The 22982-nt window shown below is 38.5% G+C and overlaps 1 protein-coding gene across 4 annotated transcripts in view; it reads left to right on the top strand.

Annotated features, from left to right (window-relative positions):
• rgs12b (regulator of G protein signaling 12b) overlaps positions 1 to 21227 on the top strand; it is a 62570-nt gene extending 41343 nt beyond the window's left edge. For 2 of the 4 annotated variants that reach the window (XM_028017388.1, XM_028017387.1), the window contains 14 exons: positions 3665 to 3686; positions 9918 to 10087; positions 12138 to 12230; positions 12364 to 12507; positions 14168 to 14350; positions 14553 to 14703; positions 15032 to 15117; positions 16135 to 16338; positions 16548 to 16621; positions 16715 to 16841; positions 17783 to 17879; positions 17965 to 18026; positions 19509 to 19782; positions 20082 to 21227. In XM_028017388.1, coding sequence (XP_027873189.1) covers positions 3665 to 3686; positions 9918 to 10087; positions 12138 to 12230; positions 12364 to 12507; positions 14168 to 14350; positions 14553 to 14703; positions 15032 to 15117; positions 16135 to 16338; positions 16548 to 16621; positions 16715 to 16841; positions 17783 to 17879; positions 17965 to 18026; positions 19509 to 19782; positions 20082 to 20686 — 2292 coding nt within the window. In that variant the 3' untranslated portion in view covers positions 20687 to 21227. The remainder of the gene's footprint in view (positions 1 to 3664; positions 3687 to 9917; positions 10088 to 12137; positions 12231 to 12363; positions 12508 to 14167; positions 14351 to 14552; positions 14704 to 15031; positions 15118 to 16134; positions 16339 to 16547; positions 16622 to 16714; positions 16842 to 17782; positions 17880 to 17964; positions 18027 to 19508; positions 19783 to 20081) is intronic. The other 2 variants (XM_028017389.1, XM_028017390.1) reach the window with 2 other exon arrangements.
• Positions 21228 to 22982: the final 1755 nt, after the last annotated feature.

Here is a 22982-nt window from a genome sequence, read left to right as displayed (position 1 = left end):
TGATACAAGCAGTTTGAGTTTTGGTTTGGTTCTTGCACGCTGTGAAATTCACTGAGATTTGAGTTCAGTCTATTTATTATCAAATATAAGAAATAAAGAGGAAAAACATGATTTCCTAGAAATGAAGTTGCAGCATTTCTCATGACTAGCTGTGAAAAATACTCTAGAAATATCTTTTTATTCACAAGACTCCCACATGTCTGTGAAGGGTAATACAATCATTACAAGTCAATATCTTGATAGCTGAAATGCTTTCATCTCCCCTGCTGATATTAGTTTAGTATTTTCTGCTATTTACATCTGTTTTTCCTCCATCGCCTCACATATTCTCAATGGCAGGCAGTCCTGTCTCGGACAGCTCCCCACCTCTCCTGTCCTGTCTTGCTCACCTGTCTGTCTTTTTATATATTTATCCATTACTTTGTCTGAGTCACAGAGGTTTTCATTGTTCCACAGTTAGCTTCATTACTGATGTCTGTGTTGAATGATCTCATCCCAGCTGAGCATGTCTGAGATACAAATCCGTGCTGCGTGCATGGTTTGTGTTTCTGTGTTCTGGTATTGAGGAAACTGAATTTTGTCTAACAGAAGTTTAGCTTTATTGTGTTGCTTTTTTTATTATGTGTTGTGTCAATAAAGTAGCAAAAAAATGCCAAAAATGTCCCATACTTTCTCAAAATTAAAAGGTTGTGAGGGGGCCTATAACCGTGGCGCAAGAGGTGGGCTGCACCCTGCACAGCTCACCTGTCCGTCACTGAGATGGACTGGTTTGTGGCTTGCAAAAATGGAATAACACCCTTAAGCGAAAACCAGGTTGAATGGCCTTTAGATTCAGTTACGAGTCCACCAGCTGTAAACCCTCACTTGTCAAAGTTTATTCACTATATCGTCCAAATATTCTCCAAATCTGTCAAATTGTGAAGAAATCTTTTCTCAATGAAATCCACATAAAACGCCACAAATTTTCATCACTAGAATTAGACCTAAACTTTGGTTTTGATCTTTTCAATAACATTGATTCATTCTTGAGTCATTAAGTTGTTTTTTGTTAATTTTAACAGATGCTTTGATTCACTATTCCGAAAATTAAATCCTGCTCAGGTTTTCTAGCAGACACCTGAAGTTTTGGGTCAATGCTAACATTTAGTTGGAACAGATAATTATATCTTCCTGGAAAATAAACAGAGTTCAGTCTAGGTAAAAGATCCCTTTCATCATAACATTTCCCAAAGGTCACAGTGTGCTTTTGATAATTTGTATTGTCGCTCATGTGCCAAATATACCATCTGGAATTGTGGCCCAAGCATTCACCTCCCACAGGGTTTTGGGAAATTTTATACAGGCATAGATGTTTACTTTGGACAAAAATATGTCAGTCTTGTAATCCTATTCCTTTGTCCAGACATTCGGAGAAGACAGCCAATTGTTGTCACATGGAAAACACAAACACTTGCCAGAATTGTCTCCAGCCTCACAGTGTTGCACGTCTCTTGTTTAGAGTCATCTTTTGGTAATGTTGTCCCACCCGGACATCTGATCTTTATTATAGGTTTATAAGAATCATACAATTGATGGCTGATGTGAAGTCAGGAGGACTGAATGCTAAATTTGCAAACAAAATTGCTTCAACAAGGTAAGAGCTTGTGAGCAGCTATTTGTATCTAGGTTATTGCAACTTTTGGACGTTTTTTTTTCCACATAAAGATTTTTTTTGTTGAATTGAATTCTGCAGGCTATGAGTCACATGTAAAGTTGAAAAAATATGACTAATATATAATGATCTTTTACATGACAAGAACCTTTGATCCAGGTGTGCATACTTCCAGTACATATTATAAGTTTTAGTCCAGAGAACATCTTGTAATGTTTTAACAATTTTGAGAGCTTGTGTCAAGCCTAATTAACATTTAATAAACATACAATATGTCTCAAATTGTTTGACGGGACTCAATATCCATATATTCTCAGATACAATAGGACACTATTGTTTTTATTGAAAGGATAGAGAATGTTTTCCTCACAGCATTGCAAGCAGAGACGATACTGTAAGCTGTTTTAATTAGCTTTGAAAAAGGAATGTTTTTTGAAGTTCCAAGAGAGGCTCTGGAAAAAATTAAGAAACCACTGAACATTCTCTTATCAGCAGATGTATGTGTGTGACAGTCATTGCATTCCAGTGTGAATCCATCACCCATCACTAAATGCTTAAATAAGACTGGTTAGCTGAATCCAAAAGCAATGTGAAAGACTGGTGGAGAGCAAGTCGAGATGCATAAAAGCTGTGAAAGAAGAGCAGGATTGTTCCAACAAATACTAATTTCTGAACTCTTCCTAAGCTTAAACACTTGTTTCATGTTTTGTAAAGTTATTTATGTGTTTGCTTTATTGGAGGCTTAATAATTTTTTGACATTTTGTCATTTTCTGCAAATAACTGCTCTAAAAGTCAATAGTTCATTTGGAATTTGGGAGAAATATTCTTGGAAGTTCATTAAATTAAACAACTGCCTTTATTTTACTCATGTATTTTTTTTAATATAAATGTTAAGATTAGTCATCTAATTTTTTCCTAGAGTTGTATATTCTTAAGACTCTTAATGGTGAAGACTTTAAGGAAGTTGTAGTTTCTCTGCTGTCTTCATCTAATAGAATAAATACAAAAACTCGCCTTATTGTTTTCGACTGTCCTGTGAATAAGCTGCACCCTATACTCTAATGAATCTGATCAGCTGATAAGAAGTTAAACAGACAAACCAGAGTGAAGAGCGCAAACATATGGTTGAATGTTAACTTACCTTTATCATTTGCAACTTGGTATCTAGTAGCTGCTGCAGGCTTTTTGTTTCCTTCTCTATGTAGTAAAGACGAAACCATGTTCAAAAACTCTTTGTTGTGCCGTTACTAAGCCCAAACTCTCTTGGTTCTGCATACAAGGACTTCTATGAAGTCAATTAAATAGGGGAATTACAACACAGATAGCAACAGGAAGTACATAAATATTATAATTATTTGTAATATTTGTAATATTAACATGTTTTACCAATATATTTTTGTTTAGTTTGATTGCTGAGCAGGCCTGTTGTAGACAATGCCATTATCGCTCAATTGTCGTTTTTCCCTGCAATCAGGTGTGGCTATATCATCCACTGCTATCAGCTTGTGGTGTTGTATGATTTTCACACTAATTGTCATTCATAGGTTATTGCTTAAGTGACACCAGCTCCATTTCATACAAAGAATCTAAATGTTGTTTTCGTGTATATTACTCTCTATATAAGCTCCTTTGAGTTAAATTTAGATATCAGATATGTAGACAAACATCTCACCTTACTTTAAAATCGAGGGCATGCCGCCGTTTTTACCTTTTTCAAAGCAAAACACACAGTAAGCCCCTCCCCCTCAGCAAGGAAGTTTCCCTGCAGAGCAAGCGCAGCCTGTTTAGGCGACTCCACCCACCTTGAATACAATAAGAGTGGGCACTAACTTGTTATGGAGTGAAAATGTGTCCGATGACGGGACCTGGCCTGTAGCAGCCTCCATGTGGCTGAAAGTGCATGTCCAGGCAGCTGCCTCATGGCCCTCACAGACTGTGGGAGCCTGGATAAATGTGTGTAGCTCTGGGCCAAGGAACAATCCTAACCCATGTCTCTGTGTTTCTTTTTTCAGTCCGCGGCAGTCTCTGATGGAGGTGAGTACATGAGCCTTTTAAACATTTAACACCAGCCAGAATGCTTTCTTATTATATTTTGAATCTCAGCAGTGAACTTACAACTGGGTTATGATAAATGACCAACTGTAGAGTATTATGTTTAGCCACTTAAACACTTCAGTACTAAGGGGAATAAATCTTACCTGTAGATGTCTTTCTGTGTATTTTGCTGCTAAACTTCTTATTGTTTCTAAAGTCATTTGAGCCCTTTTAGTGTGCTGGTAACTTCCTTGTTCTTCCTGTTGCCATTTTTCCCTCTCAGTACTGTAGTTCCTAAAGAATAATGGATGTTGCAAACTGACTAAAGGCGTGAGTGCTCGCTGTTGTTTCTAGTGGTTTCAAATCAAATCGACAAGTGAGTTTATGTCATTTGGGTTCATATCAAAACAGATCAAATTCAGTGGTACTCTACGTACATCTTAAATAGTAAAACATATTCGGGTAAAACAGATTCGGGTACAATCTGGTTCAACCTGCTCAGCTCCTTCCCCACCTCTGTCTGCTCTTCAACAGCTGCAATCAATGCACAGTCTCATAGTGTCAGCACATTAACTGTGTGGAGATATGCAGCAAAAAGTTGTACATAACACACTGACTGTGAGCTTAAATTAGTTTCTCCTTTCCAGCAAAAGACAAAATTCACTTTTATGCTGGTGTTGTGAGACTATTTCAGAAACAAGCTCATTTGTTGTGTTTAGTTGAACTCTGAAAGGATGCTGGTGCTTTTGCGTTTCTCGTAATATAATGATTTCACCCTTTAGCTATTTCAAACCTTTGCACTTTTAGTAGTTTTGCATCGGACATTTCCAAGAACAAATTGGAGCCATCTCCCACAGGACGTTTTGCACCAGGCAGTATTCATTTGGATTTGCTCACTTTGAACTATGCAAAGTACTTTACTACATTCTGCTCATAGAGAAACCAAAGGAAATTTGGTTAGAGGAGTTCTATAAATAATGTCCACCAACAGGAGGTCACTCTAGGTTATTTTGCTTTTAATTGGTCATATTTAATTAGAGTCATCTGGCCTAAATAAAGATCAGAAGCTCAACTAATGGAAAAAGTTAAAAATAAAGTCTTTGGAAAATTTTACAGAATGCAATTCAATTATACATGAAAAATGGCATGTTGACCTTTTCATGATTTTCATCAATAGTACATATCATAATCAGACTAATACAAATGTCATGTGTTCCTAATGCTTTCTGCATTGACACTTAAAACTACCAAGAAAATTGAAGTGATATAGATTTGTTCTTTTTATTCAGGTGCAAAATTATAGAAGGACGTAAACCAAATGGCGCTTGGGTATGAATTTACCACTTTGCAAATGGATTTACTTGATCCAGAGCCAAGTAAATCTATTTTACTTGGCTCTGGAAGTAAAATGGATGTGCTATGTCACAACATGTTTTTCTTGCCAAGTTGTTGCATGTTGCAATGAATTAGTATGTGGATACATTCTGATGAAATGCCAGAAATTAACATATAAGGCTTAACTGAGGGCAGATGGGAGATAAAAGATGTAAGAAGTGGTAGACAAAAGGTTTTTAAGCAGTTTGTAGTTGATGCTCAGTTTTAATGTAGAAAAGTTTATGATTTTATTTACTCTGTAACTAAGACCAGTGAATCACTGTTCTGTGATTTATGAGCAAAGTTAAACCCACTCTGTGCTCGTGTGTGAGAGATAAACAGCATAAAGATTGTAACGTTTATGGAAAAAACTATTTTCCTTAACATCAATTGGTCTGTTCCTTAAATTTATTTTGAGAAAAACACTGAGTTTTTAGCTTGCATTATCATAATCAAGCTAAAGAAAGTTGTAAAAAAAAATCCAAAAAGGGGTTACCACATGAGGAACAGTGTCTGAAATAATTAGCAACATGTTTTTTTCTTTCTTGAAATTTATTCCTACAGACATTGTCAATGCATTAACAGCAAAAAGTAGTTATTAAACCTATTATTATTTGTAAAATTTAAAAATAAATATTATTTTGCTGTGTTCAGTTTTACATACTCCACAGGTATGATGTACTTGGTGTAAATATATTTAGAAATACAATCCATAGACTTTCCGCACCATTCAGTCCTTGCTAGTATTTCTTCCTTACAAAATGTGACCCCCTATCGTCCTGTGAGCTTTTTATGCTGTCACACCTTGGGACGTCTGCTCTGCAGTGATAAGATCTAAATTGAGTTTGTTGTTTTTTATACCACTTGGTACTCTAGTTGTCACTAAAGCTCTTCAACAGTAACACACTAAATATGTGCAGAATCAACACAATAGAGCCCAGAATGGATCTGTTCTGTAATGTGTGACATCGTTGGAGAGAAGAGAGAGGATAGTCCCCCGTGGGACGCCCGAGTTCCTCACTATAAGATACGAATTGTGATAAATGTGGTCTGTATGCGAGATAGTCAGTAATCCATACATGTGTGAATAAACCTTCCTGAATTTACCTTCAGCAGTCTAGCCTGAAATGTGTTGACACCACATTTTAGTATTTGATTGTCTTTATTGTCATTCTTTCCTGTTATATCTGTAGTTTTCTGCTATGAATCCTCTAAACAGTTGCATTTGAGAAGGTTAATCATAGCATGGATTCTTTGAATCATCAAAAAGTATAAATGGCAGCTTTTTATCCTGTGTGCGTGTGGGTAAGTATGTGTGCACGCGTGTGTGTGTGTGTGTGTAGTAGTAGTAGTGTTGGGGTTCAGGCTTCATTAGTCTCAGTAGTGGCCTTCCTTTAACGAGCCCTTCATCAATGCTGTGCTTCAAGTGTGTGTGTTTCTGTGACGTGAGTTTGTGTTTGTGCTTTAGTGTCCCCTCCCTCGACTCTGAATTATTTACCATCTCAAGCCCTGCGTGCACTTGGATCACTTACCTAGCTGGAAGCTAGTGCCTGTGTGGGGGTGTGCATGCAGGTGTGTGTGCCTTCTGCGACCCAACTCTCTCTGTGGTTCCTCAGGTTGTCATCCAGGTTGCTAACCAACGGCAGCGTCTCCTTCTGCACCTTTTTCGCTTTCCCCCTTTTTTCCAGTCTCTTCCTCCCTGTGATGTCAGCTGTTTGTGCCCTTTATTGGACTATTTGTTCAGGCTGGAGTGTTTGAAATTTTGAGGGGGGGAGTGAGAGGGCCCCTGATAGGGTGATTATGGATGAAGGGGCTTGGTTACCCCAAAGGATTCGATACCTGCCCCGCTGGCACCACACAGGCTCCTACCAGCTCTACCCAGGTGAGGAGATCGCAGGAGTTTTCATAGATTGTTTTCCGGCTGGAGGAAAATGTAGAGCGCAAGAAGGAGCAATAAAACTTACTGAATGGTGGAGACTGTGGTATTGAATATCTTAGTTACTATACAGAATGAGGTTTTAGAGGAATGTTAATGCTACGGCTGATGATAAAATATTGCAGTTTTTTGGGGGGGGGTTTACTTAGTGTATACTGCACAGTTAGCATTTTGGCTAATCACTCCATTTATTACAACAGAAAACCATTTAAAGTTGCACTATTAAAAGTGTAGACAGTAATTTAAGACAGGAAAATGTTTGTTTACCTTTTGTGTGCTGCCTTTACCTACATCCCTGTCTGTTAAGCAGAGCTAGCTTAAATTCTGGATTTAAGAAGTATGCTAAACAATTTCTCCTGTGAGTCTCATGGCAAAAAAAACAACAACACAAAAAACATCTGTTGCTAAGGTTTTCAGACCTCTTGAAATATTTAACAATTTTTCAAATTCATTCACATAATGGAATATTTCTTTTGGGGTTTTATGTGATAGACTAACACAAAGCAGTGTGGATTTGAAAGAAACAGGTAGAAGAAGGTGCTCTGCTAAGACGATTGTGAAATTGAACATTTTTGCCAGTATGCAAAATGAGTGGTGATAAAATAACACACTGTGGAAATATTAGCTGCTGGGTGAGATCAGCCTAACATCAAGTTTTTGTGAGAAACAAAAAAATACGGTTTAACAAGATATTATAACCTGCTGTATAAAGCCGCTGCTTAGTGTATTTTTAGTTAGATTTTTTTGAGAGAACTTTGTTTTATCGGTCTGCCTCTGTGATATGTGCATTGGGGTCTGTGACGCTGAACAGAGCTCTTGGTTTAGACATCACAGACAGGTTTACACAGATTAATGTTTTCTCCTTATATACAGTGATAAATATTCATTAATATTTAGCAGAAGCCTCAGGAGTTTATTTTAATCTGCTCTTGAAGAGAACTTTGCTGTGAAATGTGTGTGAAATGTGAATAAAAACAGTCATTTTGGTCCAAACAATTTTAAAGATCCGGTGTGAAAACTGTCACTGATAGTGCAAAAGCAGAAGTCACATTGAAAGTGTCCACCGATCGCCCGGATTGGAGGTTTTTAATCAGAGAGCACTTTAGCTGTGGGTACAATCTTCTTTCACATTTTAAAAAAAATATTTATTTACGGCCTGTGCGTTGTTCAGGGCACCTGACTGCCGCTGTCCTCCCTGTGGCTGTTCTCCTTTTGGTTTTATCTCAACATAGCAGGCCACTTTCTGTTAGTCTGGCCTGCAGCTCTTTGCTGGTTATTCTCAGCACCCCTCTTTGCCTCCTGATTGTGATGATTGAATGAATTATGCTTATGTATAATTGTAAAGAATATTGCGACAGAGGGGGAGAGTTTTTGTGACGGACCTGTGAGAAACCTGTGTGAGCAGATCCATGAAAAGATAATTTAGTAAAAGTGTCTGAGCTATACAAGACGTCTGGTTATTATCAAACATGAATATAACACTGATCAGAGCTAAATGGTAGGAACACGGGCACAATGCAGCGGAGTAGTGGGAAAAACAAGCAATTCTTGGATTGACCAAGACTCTCCCAAGAATAATAAAGCATGGATTGATTCAGAAAGCCTATTAGATTGAATATTATAAGTGTTTTTAGAATTACGACTTTTTTAGAAACAGAGTCAGCTTTATTGGCCAGGATTGTGGGCACTAATAAGGTTCAAGTGCCCACAGCATATAGACATTAAGTTTAAATATATAAACCGGTTGAAGGATATAAAGAGTTATTAAAGTTATTGTGAATAAGTAGCTTGGTTTTAACCTATTGGACTTCTGAAAGTGCTGTATCTAGGTGTTTTGTTGCAAAAGAGAAACCCAGGAGCAGAAGATGGTCTCCCAGGGCAGGTTTCTACCTGTGCTATAAAACTGACAGGGGAAACATTGGTGCTTAGTGAGTTCCAGTGTGACTGTGCTGCTTTCAGTACAATCACAGCGGACTCCACTGAAATTCCCTCTTGAGTCCATCACTACACCCAGATTTTGGGCCTCATTTCTAGTTTCCATCTGTAAAAGCTGAAGCTGTGTGCTGTTCCTCTTCAGGTCCAAAGATAATAACTACTATATTGTTTCTGTTGACCTGGAGAACGTTATGGCACATCCATGCATTGATTTGTTCTAAGCATCTGTTCGATGCTGGGTTGGGTTGCTGACATTGTAATGTAGAATTGTGTATCATCACCATAGTTCTGTTAATAACTAATCTTATTACGTGTTATAATCTGAGATAGCAGGAACTTGCAGATATTAAATAAGAGGGCCCCCAAGATGGAACCTTGGGGGACCTCATATGTCTTGCCTTGTAATAAAAGATGTTGTTACAATACTGATGTAGCTTAATATTTATAAAATTAATTCAGATCTCCTCTTGTTTTGCAGTTGATTCAAAAGGAGTTAAAAAAAAGTATGCAAATAATTGCGAACAAAATAATCTTGTAATCAAAAAGTTGCAGTTTTAGCCACAGGGTGTGATTAAAAGTACTATTCAGGTTCAGCTTTTATTATTATCATTTATCAATTCTGATAAATGATATCAGAATCATTTATCAGAATCATAAACGTCTGATTTGCCGATTTCAATAAAATAAATTTTTTTTATCCTAAGGGTTTGGTTAGCAAAGCAGATTTGAACCTTAACTGAAAATTTAAGAAACTACAGCAACTTAATAGAGAAAATCGCTTTGCAATTTGAAACGTGTGGGTTTGATTCCAGCTTCCACATGTTGATGTGCCCCTAGGTAGCCCCAAGTAGATCTGTGTATCTGTGTGTGAATGTGTAGCTGACTGAATGTGGCTCAACTGTAAAGTTCTTTGTGTGGTGTAACTAGAAAAGCACTGCATATAAATGTACTTAATAAATTATACCATTATCCCTGTTTATGCACAGAGCTCAACAGCGTGGAGCTGCAGGGATGCAGCAGTGACAACAGTCTGAACAGTAATGCCAGCCTGCCCAGCGTCCAGAGTCACCGGCGCCACACCGAGAGGAGGGTGGCCAGTTGGGCCGTCTGCTTCGAGCGGCTGCTGCAGGACCCTGTAGGAGTCCGCTACTTTTCGGTAAAATAACATCGCCTGAACGTTGCTCACCAGCAGATGCTGTGGACAAACAGACTCTAAATCTGTTTGTCAATAACAATGTATTATAAATTTCTAATGTTTTTTTAATGGCAAGTGTAAAAAGTGAGTGTTCACGTAATTGTTTTGCTGCAGAATTGTGATGAACATTTCTGGGTAAAGTGTCAAAATACACTGCTCAAAAAAATAAAGGGAACACTTAAACAGGTGTTTAACACTTAAAGTGTTCCCTTTATTTTTTTGAGCAGTATATTTTGTCAGACTTTCGACAGTCAGTCAGATTTTCACTTGAATCTGCTGTTGTTTCAAAGGTTTCTTGATACCACATAGTCTAACAAGATTCCCAGAAGCTTAGGGAGAGAATCAAGCCCACAGCATCGCAGATCCTCAAACTTACCTAAAAGTGGGTGACAAACTTGTTTTTCTTAAAAGGTTGAATTCAATCTTTATCTGACCTAAACATATAACTTCAGTTGAAGTCCAAGTAGATTTAGTAAACTCCACACATTTTGATGGTAGAATATAAAAGTGGGCTAACATTTATCGACCCTGAGATGCCTCTCTTTGCTGCATCTCTCCAATGTGAGAGAGGTTTTCTTTTAACTTCTTTACCACTTTCCTTCCTCTGCTTGGTGACAAGATAAACACGAGTCCTCATCCAAGTTAGTGACCAGTGACTAAAGTGGGTCTCTGGACCTCTCTGTTTACTTCTGTTTATTTTAAATTGTTTGTTAGAGGTACCAAAATTTGGTAACTATGAAATCTTTTTATAGATATATTTATTAATTTTTGGTTTAAGAACAACAACACAAAACAAAACAAAAGCTCAGCAGTGCAGTCCAAAGGAAAGAAAAAGGAAAAGAAAATATAGGGGGCATACATATTTTCATCATTTTATAGTCAAAGTCTAAGAATTTCTAAATGCTCGAGACAGGATGGTGCACATGTGGTCACAATATATGTGGTCAGTATATTGATTAATATATTGCTTGTTATTTATTTATTTGTTTATATCTAGTCATTATGAACTATTTACTCTTTATTATTCACTCTTAGGTATATATATTTTTTTTACAAACTTTTTATTTATCACCTAAGATGGAGTAGCTTTCAACAAATAAGCAATTTCCCCTTGGGGATCAATAAAGTATTCTATTCTATTCTATTCTATTCTATTCTATTCTATTCTAGCAGGATAGTCCAAAACGGCTTCCGTATGTGTGCAAAGATGTCAGTCTTAGAGTGGATGAAGCATGTTAGAAAGTCAAGAGGGAAATATTCCAAAATAAGCTTCTTCCACCCAGAAATAGTAGGAGACCTTTTGAAAATCCATTGCAACAAAATATTCTTTCAAGCACAGAATATTATAATATTATACAATTTACTCTTGTTTTGATTTTGAATATGTTTACTTGGTAGACCAAGGAGAAGAGACACTATTACATAAAAACCCCCATTAAAAACATTTATTTCCTACAATGGCATTAATTTCCCCATTTAATAAATATAGGCAAGGTTATTTTATTTGCATAGCAGATTTAAGCAACTGAATAATTCAAAGTGCTTTACGTGATTAAAAAAGAAAAACAACAAACAAGCAAGAAACAATAAATTGATGTTCAAATCAAATTTGGGATTCCGAACATTTTTTTGTGATATTCTGCTACAGGAACAGTAGTGGATTTGTTTTAGGGGATTTTAAACATTTTTGTCAGCTTTTTTTCATGAATTTGGCTGGCACTGTAAATATAGCAGTATTAAATTATTACAACACAATTTTACTGAGTATTATACACAGCTGTGTGTCAGTATTGGGTGAATCATATCAAACAGATCCTGCTTTTACTTTTTACACCAGAACAAATGTGTCTTTCAACTTTTTCTAAAATGGAAATTAAACTAAATGTTCTTGTTATTCACTCATACTTTTGCGGATTTTGCTACATGTTTCTGATTAAGACTAATACATGAATTTGTCTGATTGTTTTTTTCGTCTTCCATTTTTAATCTGTGTTTCATTTATTTTCTGCAGGAGTTTCTAAAGAAGGAGTTCAGTGAGGAGAACATTCTGTTCTGGCAGGCCTGTGAATTCTTCAGCCATGTTCCTGAGAATGACAACAAACAGGTAACACACCTTATTAGATTAATACTTGTAGCACAGACTTGCATCCATTTGAATCCCTCTTGTAGTATGTAGTTATTATTGAGCATTCGATTCATAGTAAATCCTTTTTTTTTTTCTTTTTTTTTTTTTTTAGCTCTCGCAACGTGCCAGAGAGATCTACAACAGCTTCCTTTCCAGTAAAGCAACAACACCGGTCAACATCGACAGTCAAGCCCAGCTTGCTGACGATATCCTCAACGCGCCAAAACCCGACATGTTCAAGGAGCAGCAGCTGCAGGTACGGAGACACATTTTTATGATGGCTTCTGCTACAGTTGACCCTTTCACATGCAAAAATAGAGCCACTTCCTGCGAGACAAATTTATTCTTCTTCTTAAAAGTGAATCAAAACATAACTCATTTGAAAATGCTCTCTGAACACAGTGTCAAGTGCTAACACAACACAAGGCCAGTCATTCATCTTTGCCTGCTGTCGAGCAACACCGGCCTGAATGGCTCCTTACACACGCATGTTGTTGACGGGGCACAGTGTCTGAAAAGCCCTATTGATTTCAGCTGCGGAGCTCAGATGTTCAAACTCTGATAAGGAAGTCATAAGGCCTGAAGGATATCCTCACTATCATGCTTTTTTTTTTTTTTTAACATATCAGACACCCACACATTTTCTGTTCAATAACCACACACACACGCCCACACACACATTGAAAAGCCTTATGGTAACCTTCCCAGAATATCTTTTGATTGATGTTATATCCATAAATGCATCACAGTCTTCTGTTTCTTTTACTTTCATTTCAAAAGCTAAATATTTTATCTTATATTTTCAATCACAAATAGAATGTAGATAAGTTGATTATTTTTATACCTCTTGAAGTTTTTCACGTTTTGTCATAAACCAAAGGGTCTAGTGTATTTTATGGAGATTTTATGTTGACAAACCAACACAAATTAGTGTAAATGGAAAATGGATACATGGCTTTTAAAATTATTACACAAATGCATATCTAAAAAGTGAGGTATGCAGGTGTTTTCTTATCCTCTGAGTTACTGTTTTCCAGAACCAGATATTGTTACATTTTCAGCTACATTACACAGCTGATTTTATGGAGATTGTCTTTTCCAGTCTCTAGCAATTGAAGAGTGTCTGAACCTCAGTTTTCAAGTATTAATAAATATTCTTTAATAGATTGATGTTTGGACTTTGGACAATTTTAGCACACTGTAATGCTTTGATACATTGTAGCTCAGGTTATATATTTAGGGTATTTGTTTTGCTGGACATGTTCCATGGCCTTCATGATGCTGTTTCTTCTATAACAAGCTTCTAAGGCCTTCACAGAACAGCTGGATTAATATTAGATTAATTTACACACAGATTACAGTTCACAGGTAGAAATAGATTTTTTTTAAATCAGATGAAGAGGTACTGGAAACAAAAGCATGTCACACTTTTCATATTTTCCTTTTTTGTTAAAAAAAGTTATTTGCACAAGGATTAAAAATACTTTCTCTAAGACACCAATTATGTTATGTAAAGTTGTCTATGTTGTGTTCTCAGGTATTTGCAGCTTGGCTAGCTCCTCTTAAATAAAGTTAGTCTGAAGCAGCAAATCTTAAAAACTTTTCCCATAAAGATAGGGATTAGACATAAGTCAAGCTTACTTTGTTTTTTTCCAAGAGAACGCGTTCCAAGAGCAGCTTAAAGGTTTCATCATTTGGTTTAACTTCACTTTTGTTTTTTCATTTTCTTCTTCAAAATACCATACAGATTGTCTGAGTAGTTTTGCTCACCTCTTGGTTTTTGGATTTTTGCACAGATTTTTTCCTGTTCTAGTGTTCACGGATTGCTCATTTTTTCATCATCGTCTTTGTTGCCATTCTTTCGTACATTATTTTTTGTACCTCCCTAAATCTTCCCCCCCCCCCGACTCCATTAGATCTTTAACCTGATGAAGTTTGACAGCTACACGCGTTTCCTCAAGTCTCGGCTGTACCAGGAGTGCATGCTGGCTGAGGTGGAGGGCAGACCGCTTCCTGACCCCTATCACATCCCCAGCAGCCCAACGTCAAAGCACAGCACCACCGGCTCCGACCGCTCCAACCTGTCCACTCCTAAGAAGGTAAGCTAGTAGAAATCCTTGTGTCTTAATTTAAATGGAAAAAGAACATGCATTTTTGGATTAATATCCTGGATGTTCATGTTTATGAGTGAAAACAGCTGAAGTTTGCAGCTTTCAATAACATAAAATCGTTATTGACACATAGGGACACATTTGTTCGTGTCCCTATCAGCTCCTCCACTCATTGCTGTGTTTCTTACAGGAGGACAAGAAGACCAAATCAGGACGGTCTTTGAACGAAGACAGTCGGGATGACTCAGGAGACCGGAGGAAGGGCATGTTTTTTTCGTGGTCCCGAAACAGGAGCTTTGGCAAAGGCCCCAAAAAGCGGGAGCTGGCTGATTTTAATTATAGTCAGTCCATTTTCCTTTCTTCATGTCATAACGTCTGTCTGCTGGAGAGTTTGTTTCAAAACAAGAGATGATAAAGTGATCATGCATTGACAATTAGAAAATTTAGTAACATCTGTTAAGATACTGGATTGATGACAGATAAATGATCTGTTATGTTCTTGTATTTTTTTCTGTTCCTAAAAACTACCAATTTGCGTCTGTGCTGCTGCTAAGATGTTATCTACTGAAGCATTTAATTTGAATCTAGTCAGGAGGCACTCTTACACTCAGCATGTGTTTGCTCATGATGCTTCTCATCAATTTTCTTTGCTTGTTTGTTTATTTTCAGGCACCAACGGTCGTCGGGAGTCCCAGGGTTCGCTATCCTCAGGAGCGAGTCTGGAACTGGGGACGTCAGGTTCGGGGAAGAATGAGGTCAGTCTGATGGGAGTCATCTTGATCTAATCAGTTTGCTAATAATTGGTTCATGGAAGCTTGTTTTTGCATGGAGCAGCTTTAATGTCAGTGTTCCCTTTAAAAGGAACACTTGATGGCAGATTTTTGTGAAGTTTTGACCTATTGATACAGATTTTAACAGATTACTTTAATCACTAACGTTCTCCAAATTGTGTTACTGTTTTCCCTTTCTCCATTCTTTGCCTTCATCAAATCAGTTGACATTTGTATACTGAACAACATTAAACAGAACGAGACAATATTCCTCTGCAATTCATAAAGCATATGGTCAGAATTGATTAATTTAAAAATATTAATAATAAATAACAAAAACAGGAGCTTGTCGTTTTGACTGCTTGAGGCAGAAAGTTGTGTAAAGGTGTGGTTCTGCTCCTGGTACTGTCTGGCTGACAGCAGAGGTTCAGAAGGTTAATGTGATCCAGAGCCTAGTTCCTGCAGCAATTCTGAGATTCTGCACAGCAGGGAACTGGCCTTCTCGGTTCCTCTCACTGTCCATTTTGTGCATCCTTAGTTTCTTTCTTCACCTTTTGTGTTTGTGTCTTTGAACAAAGACAGAAGGTGAGAATAAAGATGTCAGAAGATGATTATATTGATGATAATTAACTGTTTACATTTAATTTTATTTTAACATATTCATTGTAAGTGTTTTCATCTCCTGTTGGTGGATGTGCTTTCTTTAAGTTTATCTGGTTATTTCTGTTTGTGATGTTAGATGTTAATTTATTTCCACTCCAATCTAGACCTTAGGAGAGATTGGACCTATTCATGACCTATTCAGAGGTTATCATTAGTAGAAAACACTCATGAACAGCACATACTGGTATAATCTTGTTACAGTTGTTCTCTTCATCAGGACCACTTTTGATGTCCTTAAAAATATTTTGTCAAATTTAATTTCTGAGTCACAAGCAGGAGGTTAGGAAGATGATGAAGCACAAATTACCCAAATAAGATCAACCTTCTTTCCTTTTCTAGCATGATATTTCCCGTGGCGCAGTATCAGAACGAGGAGGAAGCAGCGCCCCCTTGAGGCAATGTAACATTAGCTTGCCAGATGGCTCATGTTGCCCGGTGCCGCTTCGGCCCGGCATGTCAATCAGAGATCTTTTGCAGGGCCTTTGTGACAAACTCTGCATCAACCTGGCAGCTATAGACCTTTTCCTTGTCGGAGGAGAGAAGGTAAACCTCAGTGTGTCTGAGCTTTTTTTTTATCATTTGAGTTGGTATCCTCCAGCTGTATTTGTCTGTATTTTATTCAAATAAATGACTAATTAATTAGTGATTTACTTTGTTTTTTTACTTTATTTTTATTATTCTGACACAGATTTATATCATAGGAATGAGCAGCTACCTCAATATATGTATATTTCCTGTCATTGTTTTCTCAGCCTCTTGTTTTGGACCAAGACTGTATGACCCTCAGCTCCCGAGACCTGAGATTAGAAAAACGCACTCTGTTCAGGTATAAAACATGTCAACAGCAGAGATGAACATGGGACTGCAGACCCTGGCTCACACAAAAATATGATTTATTGTCTTTGTATTCCACCTCCAGGCTTGACTTGGTCCCCATCAACCGCTCTGTGGGTCTGAAGGCTAAACCAACTAAACCAGTGACTGAGGTCTTGAGGCCTGTTGTGGCCAAATATGGCCTGCACCTCTCTGACTTAGTGGCACGTATAGTAAGTACAATATTTTCCTAGGCTGAAGGCAGATCTTTCAAACATATTCATACCTGTTCAATTTGTGCACATTTTATAAAATAATAAATACAAACATCAGTCCGTTTTATTGAGATTTTTAGCATTTATTTCTGTTTGAATGCCCTTTAATCTAATAACATTAAAAAGCTCCAGTGGAATCCTATGTATGGTGTGTTCTGCACTCTGCAGTATTCTGTGGAGGTCTCAGAGGTTTGTTGGAGAATATTAATGAACAAACAGCATAATGGAGACCAAGTAAGACTCCAGACAGGTCAGGGATAGCAATGGCCAACAAAACATGGCCATCCAACAAAACTGGTGTGCTGGGCAGTGAGTGGATCATTCAGAAAAGTAGCCAAGAGGCCTATTATAACTCTAGAGGAGCTGTAGGGATTCACAAATCGGGAGTGGAAGAATCTATTGAGAGAATCCTCCACAAATCTGACCTTTATAGAAGATTTACAAGAAGAAAGCCAAGAGATGTCCAGTTTGCAACAAGGCATGTAGAAGTGACAAGAAAGATGTGGCAGAATGTGATTTGAGATTAACATTGAATTTTTGGCCTATATGCAAAACGCTGTGTGTGGCTGGCATCATCCTGAATATGCCAGGTTTACCTTCACACAGGATAACACCAAACATACAGTCAGCGCTACAGTGTACCAATACTAAACCCAATAATTAATGTTTACAATAACTTTCTAAGCAATTTGACCTAACCTTGGCTATTTTGCATAAAAAATGGCAAATGTTTAGTCTTTAGTTGTGGAAAGCTTGTACACTCACACAACTTGTGCTGGAATTGCAGCAAGAATTTGGTTCTACAAACTCACAAGGGATAATGACACATGCAAGCCTCGGTTTTCAGTTTTTTAAATAGCCAATATGAACCTCTTCTAAAATGTCTTTCTGTGATGCAGAGTGGCGAGTCGGAACCTTTAGATCTCGGGCTTCCTATTTCCAACCTGGATGGTTTGCGAGTTGTGTTAGACATTGAAGAAAACGCCATGGGGAAAGGTGAAAAAACACAGACACACATCATACCCATTCTTCTTCTGTTTGCTGGTTTGTAATTGAATGTAAGTTTTGTTTCCTCACACAGACAAAATCAAAGCAGCTCAGAGTCACCTTCTAGCTTCTGCGAGCAGGAACCAGTCAGCAACAGTAAGCTCTCCTCCATCCTCTTGTTTCAAGTTTTCTTCCCATTCTTGAATGTTCTGTAACCCTCTGAATGTCTCCACTGCCTGTTTGATAATGTCACGCTCTACTAAGTGTCCCTCCTGCTGTCTTCAGTCACCCATGTCTGTTTGCTGTGTGTTAAACGTGCTCACAGGTGTGTTTTGCTGTGGTGCAAAAAGAACTGCATCACTCTGTTAAGGTTCCCTAATGTTCTGTTAATGTGGTCTGCCTGTGGCTGGATGCATCATCAACTTTCCTCTCTGGTTTTTCCTTTTTTTTCTGTAACAACGCCAACTTTTGCTGGGTGCCGGGATCTTCAGTGATGTATCGCAGTGGTGATGGAGCAGCTATAGAGACTTTCTTTTCGCTGTCCTCATTATCCTCAGTAAATCCCAGGATCTGTTTTGAGAAACAGATCGTTTCCCTTCACTGTTAGTTGCAGCAGTGCAGCTTTAAGTAGTGGATAGTTTGCCCCTCTGGTGTTTTGCTCTATGAGCTTTCACGTTGATGATGCCGAGCACACAAAGCGGCCGTTGTAGCGTCTCAGTGGAACATCCAAGGACAAGTTTTTACTGAATTTATTTTCCATACGCTGCCTGGCCAAAATGAAAGGTAACACCTTCGTTTAACTGAACCAATAGATAAAATCCTTCTTCTGGCAAATGACTGCAGAGGCTAGTATGTTCAGTTAGCAAGCAGCAAGTGTTAAATGTTGTTGCGAGCAAATTTCACATCCTGAAAAATATGTTTTTCACAATCAATAACTCAAATTACTAGTGTGCATCAAGCAAACAACAAACTTACAAGACCGCTGCAAACAGATTTGGATAAAGAACAAGCCGATGCATTATTTAGAAACATGAGTATATAGTGTTTAAATGGGCGACTTAAAGGAGGAGATGTTGATCGAAAGAGGCCTGCAGCGTTTAATATATATTTTATTTCCTATTTTTATCAAATTAGTTTCCTTTCTGTAGCTTCTTATATCTGTGCTTCATTTGACTTTAGTTATAAAGAGCTTAAGGATACTGAACATAGCTAATTTTTAGTTTTTGGGAAACACTAGCAGGAAGACTTGGTAGCAGTTTTGATAAGTCAAAGAAAGCTGGACTTTTGAGTTTCCAGCTGATCGTCGACAGTCTGGCCAATCAAGCTGAAAAATGGCTGATTTCTGGTCAGCAGTCGATTTCTTGATGCATGTCTGTTTTGGAGTCAGACCGGTCCTTACAGATGCTCTGGAAGCTAAAACAATGCCACAGCAGAGTCTCAAAATTTAAACGACACAAAAATAGGAAAATGTTTTTGGCCAGGTGGTGTATATTCCACTGTCTCTGAAACACAGCAAGTCAAATGTTTATTTCTTATAAACATTTTCGTGACATTCTCAAAAATCATCCCCAGCCAGTTAAACTTGTGTCTCCCGCTCATCGTCAAATTGTCAAAATTTATGACCCTCTTCACCATCAGCACCAGTGGTTCCCACCTGTTCTCATTGCTTCCTCCAATACGTGCACCGCTGTGACTCATCAGGGCTCTAATGCCCCACTCCGCTCTTCGTGTGGCCCCCAGGGGGACGACAGGCCAACAAGGAAAGGCGGTTCAGCCCACCCCCATGGGGAAAATGGCAAGGCTGGGCCCGGCCCCGGCACAAGCAGCCAGCCCCTACCCAACCACTCTGTCTCTCTGCATAAGGCTCCGGGGAAAAGAAAGCAGAAAAAGATTAATATAGACGAAGCTGAAGGTAAAAACTGAACAACCTCCCTTTTCTGTTGTTTCTGTGGCTGTGTTCACACTAACCCTTCGGCCTGCCTGCAGGACTGCACAAACACCCAATGCTTTAAAGCTAGCTACATGTAGCACAGTCCAGTCTTTGCTTGTACCAAATATAGCTCTGACGTGTCTAAAAGATTAATACTTATGCTGCATGTTTCTGCATTACAAAACCAAGTTTTTGAGATGTTCTGGATGTGTACAATTAAGCGTGGGAACCTGTTCATGTATTTCTATGTTTTTGTGTGCGCCGCTCTGTGCGTGCTGCAGAGTTCTTCGACCTCATATCCAAAGCTCAGAGCAACCGAGCCGACGACCAGCGAGGCCTGCTGAACAAGAGCGACCTTCAGCTGCCGGAATTCCTGCGCCTCACACCAACCAGCCCGACGACGCCTCCTCCCCGCAACCCCGAGCCCAACTGCTCCACCCCGAATTCCCGTAATACCAACAATGGCGGCTTCCCCAGCAGCAGCCAACGGGGCAACAAGGGAAATGGCAATCACAGGGGCGGCATGGTCAGTGGCTCGTACCTGCTCAGTGCGAGCCATCAGTCACAGAGCTTGGACTCAGCGCTGGGCGCAGAGTGCGGAGGTGGCAGAAAAACCAGACCGCCCCCTCCGTTTCCAGCTACCGTCTCCCCCATCCAGTCAACCCGACCCGGCGCGCAGGGTCTCCTCCAGGACTCAGCCAGAGGGGAATCGATCCAGATGCTGGAGGAGGACACCCTGTCAGATCTAACTCTTGTGGGAGAAGGAGATATTAACAGCCCCAGCCTCAACTACATCACTCCCTCCTCCCTGTCGAGTAAACCCCTCCCCCGGCCTCAACACCAAGCACAGGATGGTCAGCCTTGCTCAGGTACCTCGCCGGTGTGAACTCTTAAGACCGCTGAACCTGCACCACTCTCTTCACCTGACTGTTAGTGGGACCGGTGACCCACTAGAGTCAGTCTGGAGTTACTTCACTCGCCACTACTCACACGTGGCAGAAAATGCATCTGAATCTCCTCCTTCCCTGCCACTAAAATAATTTTCAGTTTTTTAGATGCTAATTAGAAGTTTTATTCCGGGACTGTCTAAAAACACACACAACTAATGTAAAAGATCAGAGTGAAGAACTTAATTGCAAACAGTAGAGATTAGATTTTATTTAGACAGCAGTGAATCTGATAATGTGAGGTGTTCATAGGCCTGTCACAATAACAAATTTTGTTTGGACGATAGATTGTCCAAGAAATTATTGTGATAAACGATAATGTTGTTGTCTAGATGCAACTAATTTAATGATAAGGGCATAGTAATTCAAGTTTGCCTTCTTAAAGAGTAATAAACATAGATATATTTTTTATGGAACACTTCACACTGGAACTGGAAGATATGTTTAATACTCAAAATAAAACACAACAATCTAAAACAATTTTAAAAAATTTATAAAAACCTGAAACAACTGAAACCATGAATAAAATATATTATGAAATCTCTGTAAACAAAACTGTCCTTCAAGAAACGCAAATCATCCAAATGGAAATTATTGAGCTCATTTTAATTTATCACAATAATTGCTTATTGCGACAGGCTTAGGTGTGCACTACTTTGTAGCCAGCAATCTGCTTTTAGAATAATAAAATGTGTCAAAAATACAAAGAGAGGAAAATGGATGCATTGAGCGTGGACAAATTGTTCCCTGGGATTTTCTTGTGTGGTGTGTATCTGTGTGGACTTTTTGACGGACTTGCTGTGGATTATGTTTGCTTTGAGACATAAGACTGAGGGTGAGGTTGGTAGAAACCTGTGCCAAATTCACTCCTCCAGTCCCTAAATGTACAGAATCTTAACAATGCACTTTAGCCAATTGTAAACAAGACTTTGCCAGAGTGTAATTTTTTTCTCCTGTTACTCTTCTTTACATTAACTTTTCATGTCTGTTTCATTCTACATGTGACTAAGCAGCCATACTTTTAGAAAATCATTATTCCAGTCATAGAGATGCATCGATGCAAATGTTGGGGCTAGTTTCCAATCCTCCGGTTTTTGACCTGCCGATGTGATTGCATCCGATTCCAAATTCTCTTTAAGAGTTGCTACTTAAAACTCAAATTGATAATATTTCACTCTACATTTCCTGCACAGAGCAGTCATTACCTACTATATTATGCTTTGGAGACCACTGATACATTGCTTTTAATGTATATCGCTAATATGGCTAATGTATATTACTGTTAGTATGTATCGTTGATAGAGACCGCCATCTCTATGAGAGATTGGTGACTGTAAAATTGGATTTTGCTATCTTTAAAACAAAAAAACTATTTTAGCATCTTAAATTAGCTTTAGCATGGCTAGCATTGTTAAAATCCCAGTCTTCAAGTTCATTCCCCAGAGTAGCTCCGTATCTTAAGTCTACTATTTTCCAAAATAATCTGTATTATAAGTTCTAAAAAACACAACAGAGTAACTTTGCTTTAGCCTTCCTGTTATCTGCTGAAAGTGTTTCTCTCTTTTGCGTCTGGAACCACGAAGATTTCTCTCAAATAGCTTCTTAGGGAGTTGTGTGGTGCAGTGGTTAGAGCGGGCGCCCGCAAACAGAGGCTACAGACCTTGATGCAGCAGCCCCGAGTTCGAGTCCCATCCTCTGCACCTTTGCCACATGTCTTTTCACCCTTTTCTCAGTCCTTATCTGTTGGCTTATTTTCAAATAAAGGCCACTAGAGCCAAAAAAGAATTTTTTTAAAAAATGTAAAAATGCCTTCTTAAATGTATTTTCCTTGAGTTTTCATAAACATTTCACTGAAACTCAAAATGGCTACCTTTGAGTCTTATACACTCAGTAGCAACTTCCACGTTATGGAGAGTTAATATCACTGAAACATGGTAGCACTCATATATCATTAAGATGAATGATTGGAACAAGATTTTATTTTTGATTTTCCAGCTGATCAAACTGAAACTTGATTCTGGTCACCAACCACTGGCTCGGTGCATCTCTACTCACTAGCCACTAGAAACTAGACACCGGGAAGGTTCTGAAAAGCTCTAAGAAAATACTACAGTTTTAAAGAGATCATATAGTTTTTTACTTAATGTAACAGCTGGCTGGTCTGACCCTCTACCTTTATATACAGTACATGCATTTTTAAACCCATTTCAATCATTGTTCTCTTACCTCAGGCAT

Source organism: Xiphophorus couchianus, chromosome 5, assembly GCF_001444195.1.
Source record: "Xiphophorus couchianus chromosome 5, X_couchianus-1.0, whole genome shotgun sequence".
Classification (NCBI taxonomy): domain Eukaryota; kingdom Metazoa; phylum Chordata; class Actinopteri; order Cyprinodontiformes; family Poeciliidae; genus Xiphophorus; species Xiphophorus couchianus.
Note: the sequence above shows the minus strand (reverse complement) of the source record. Positions and strands in the feature narration are given on the sequence as shown.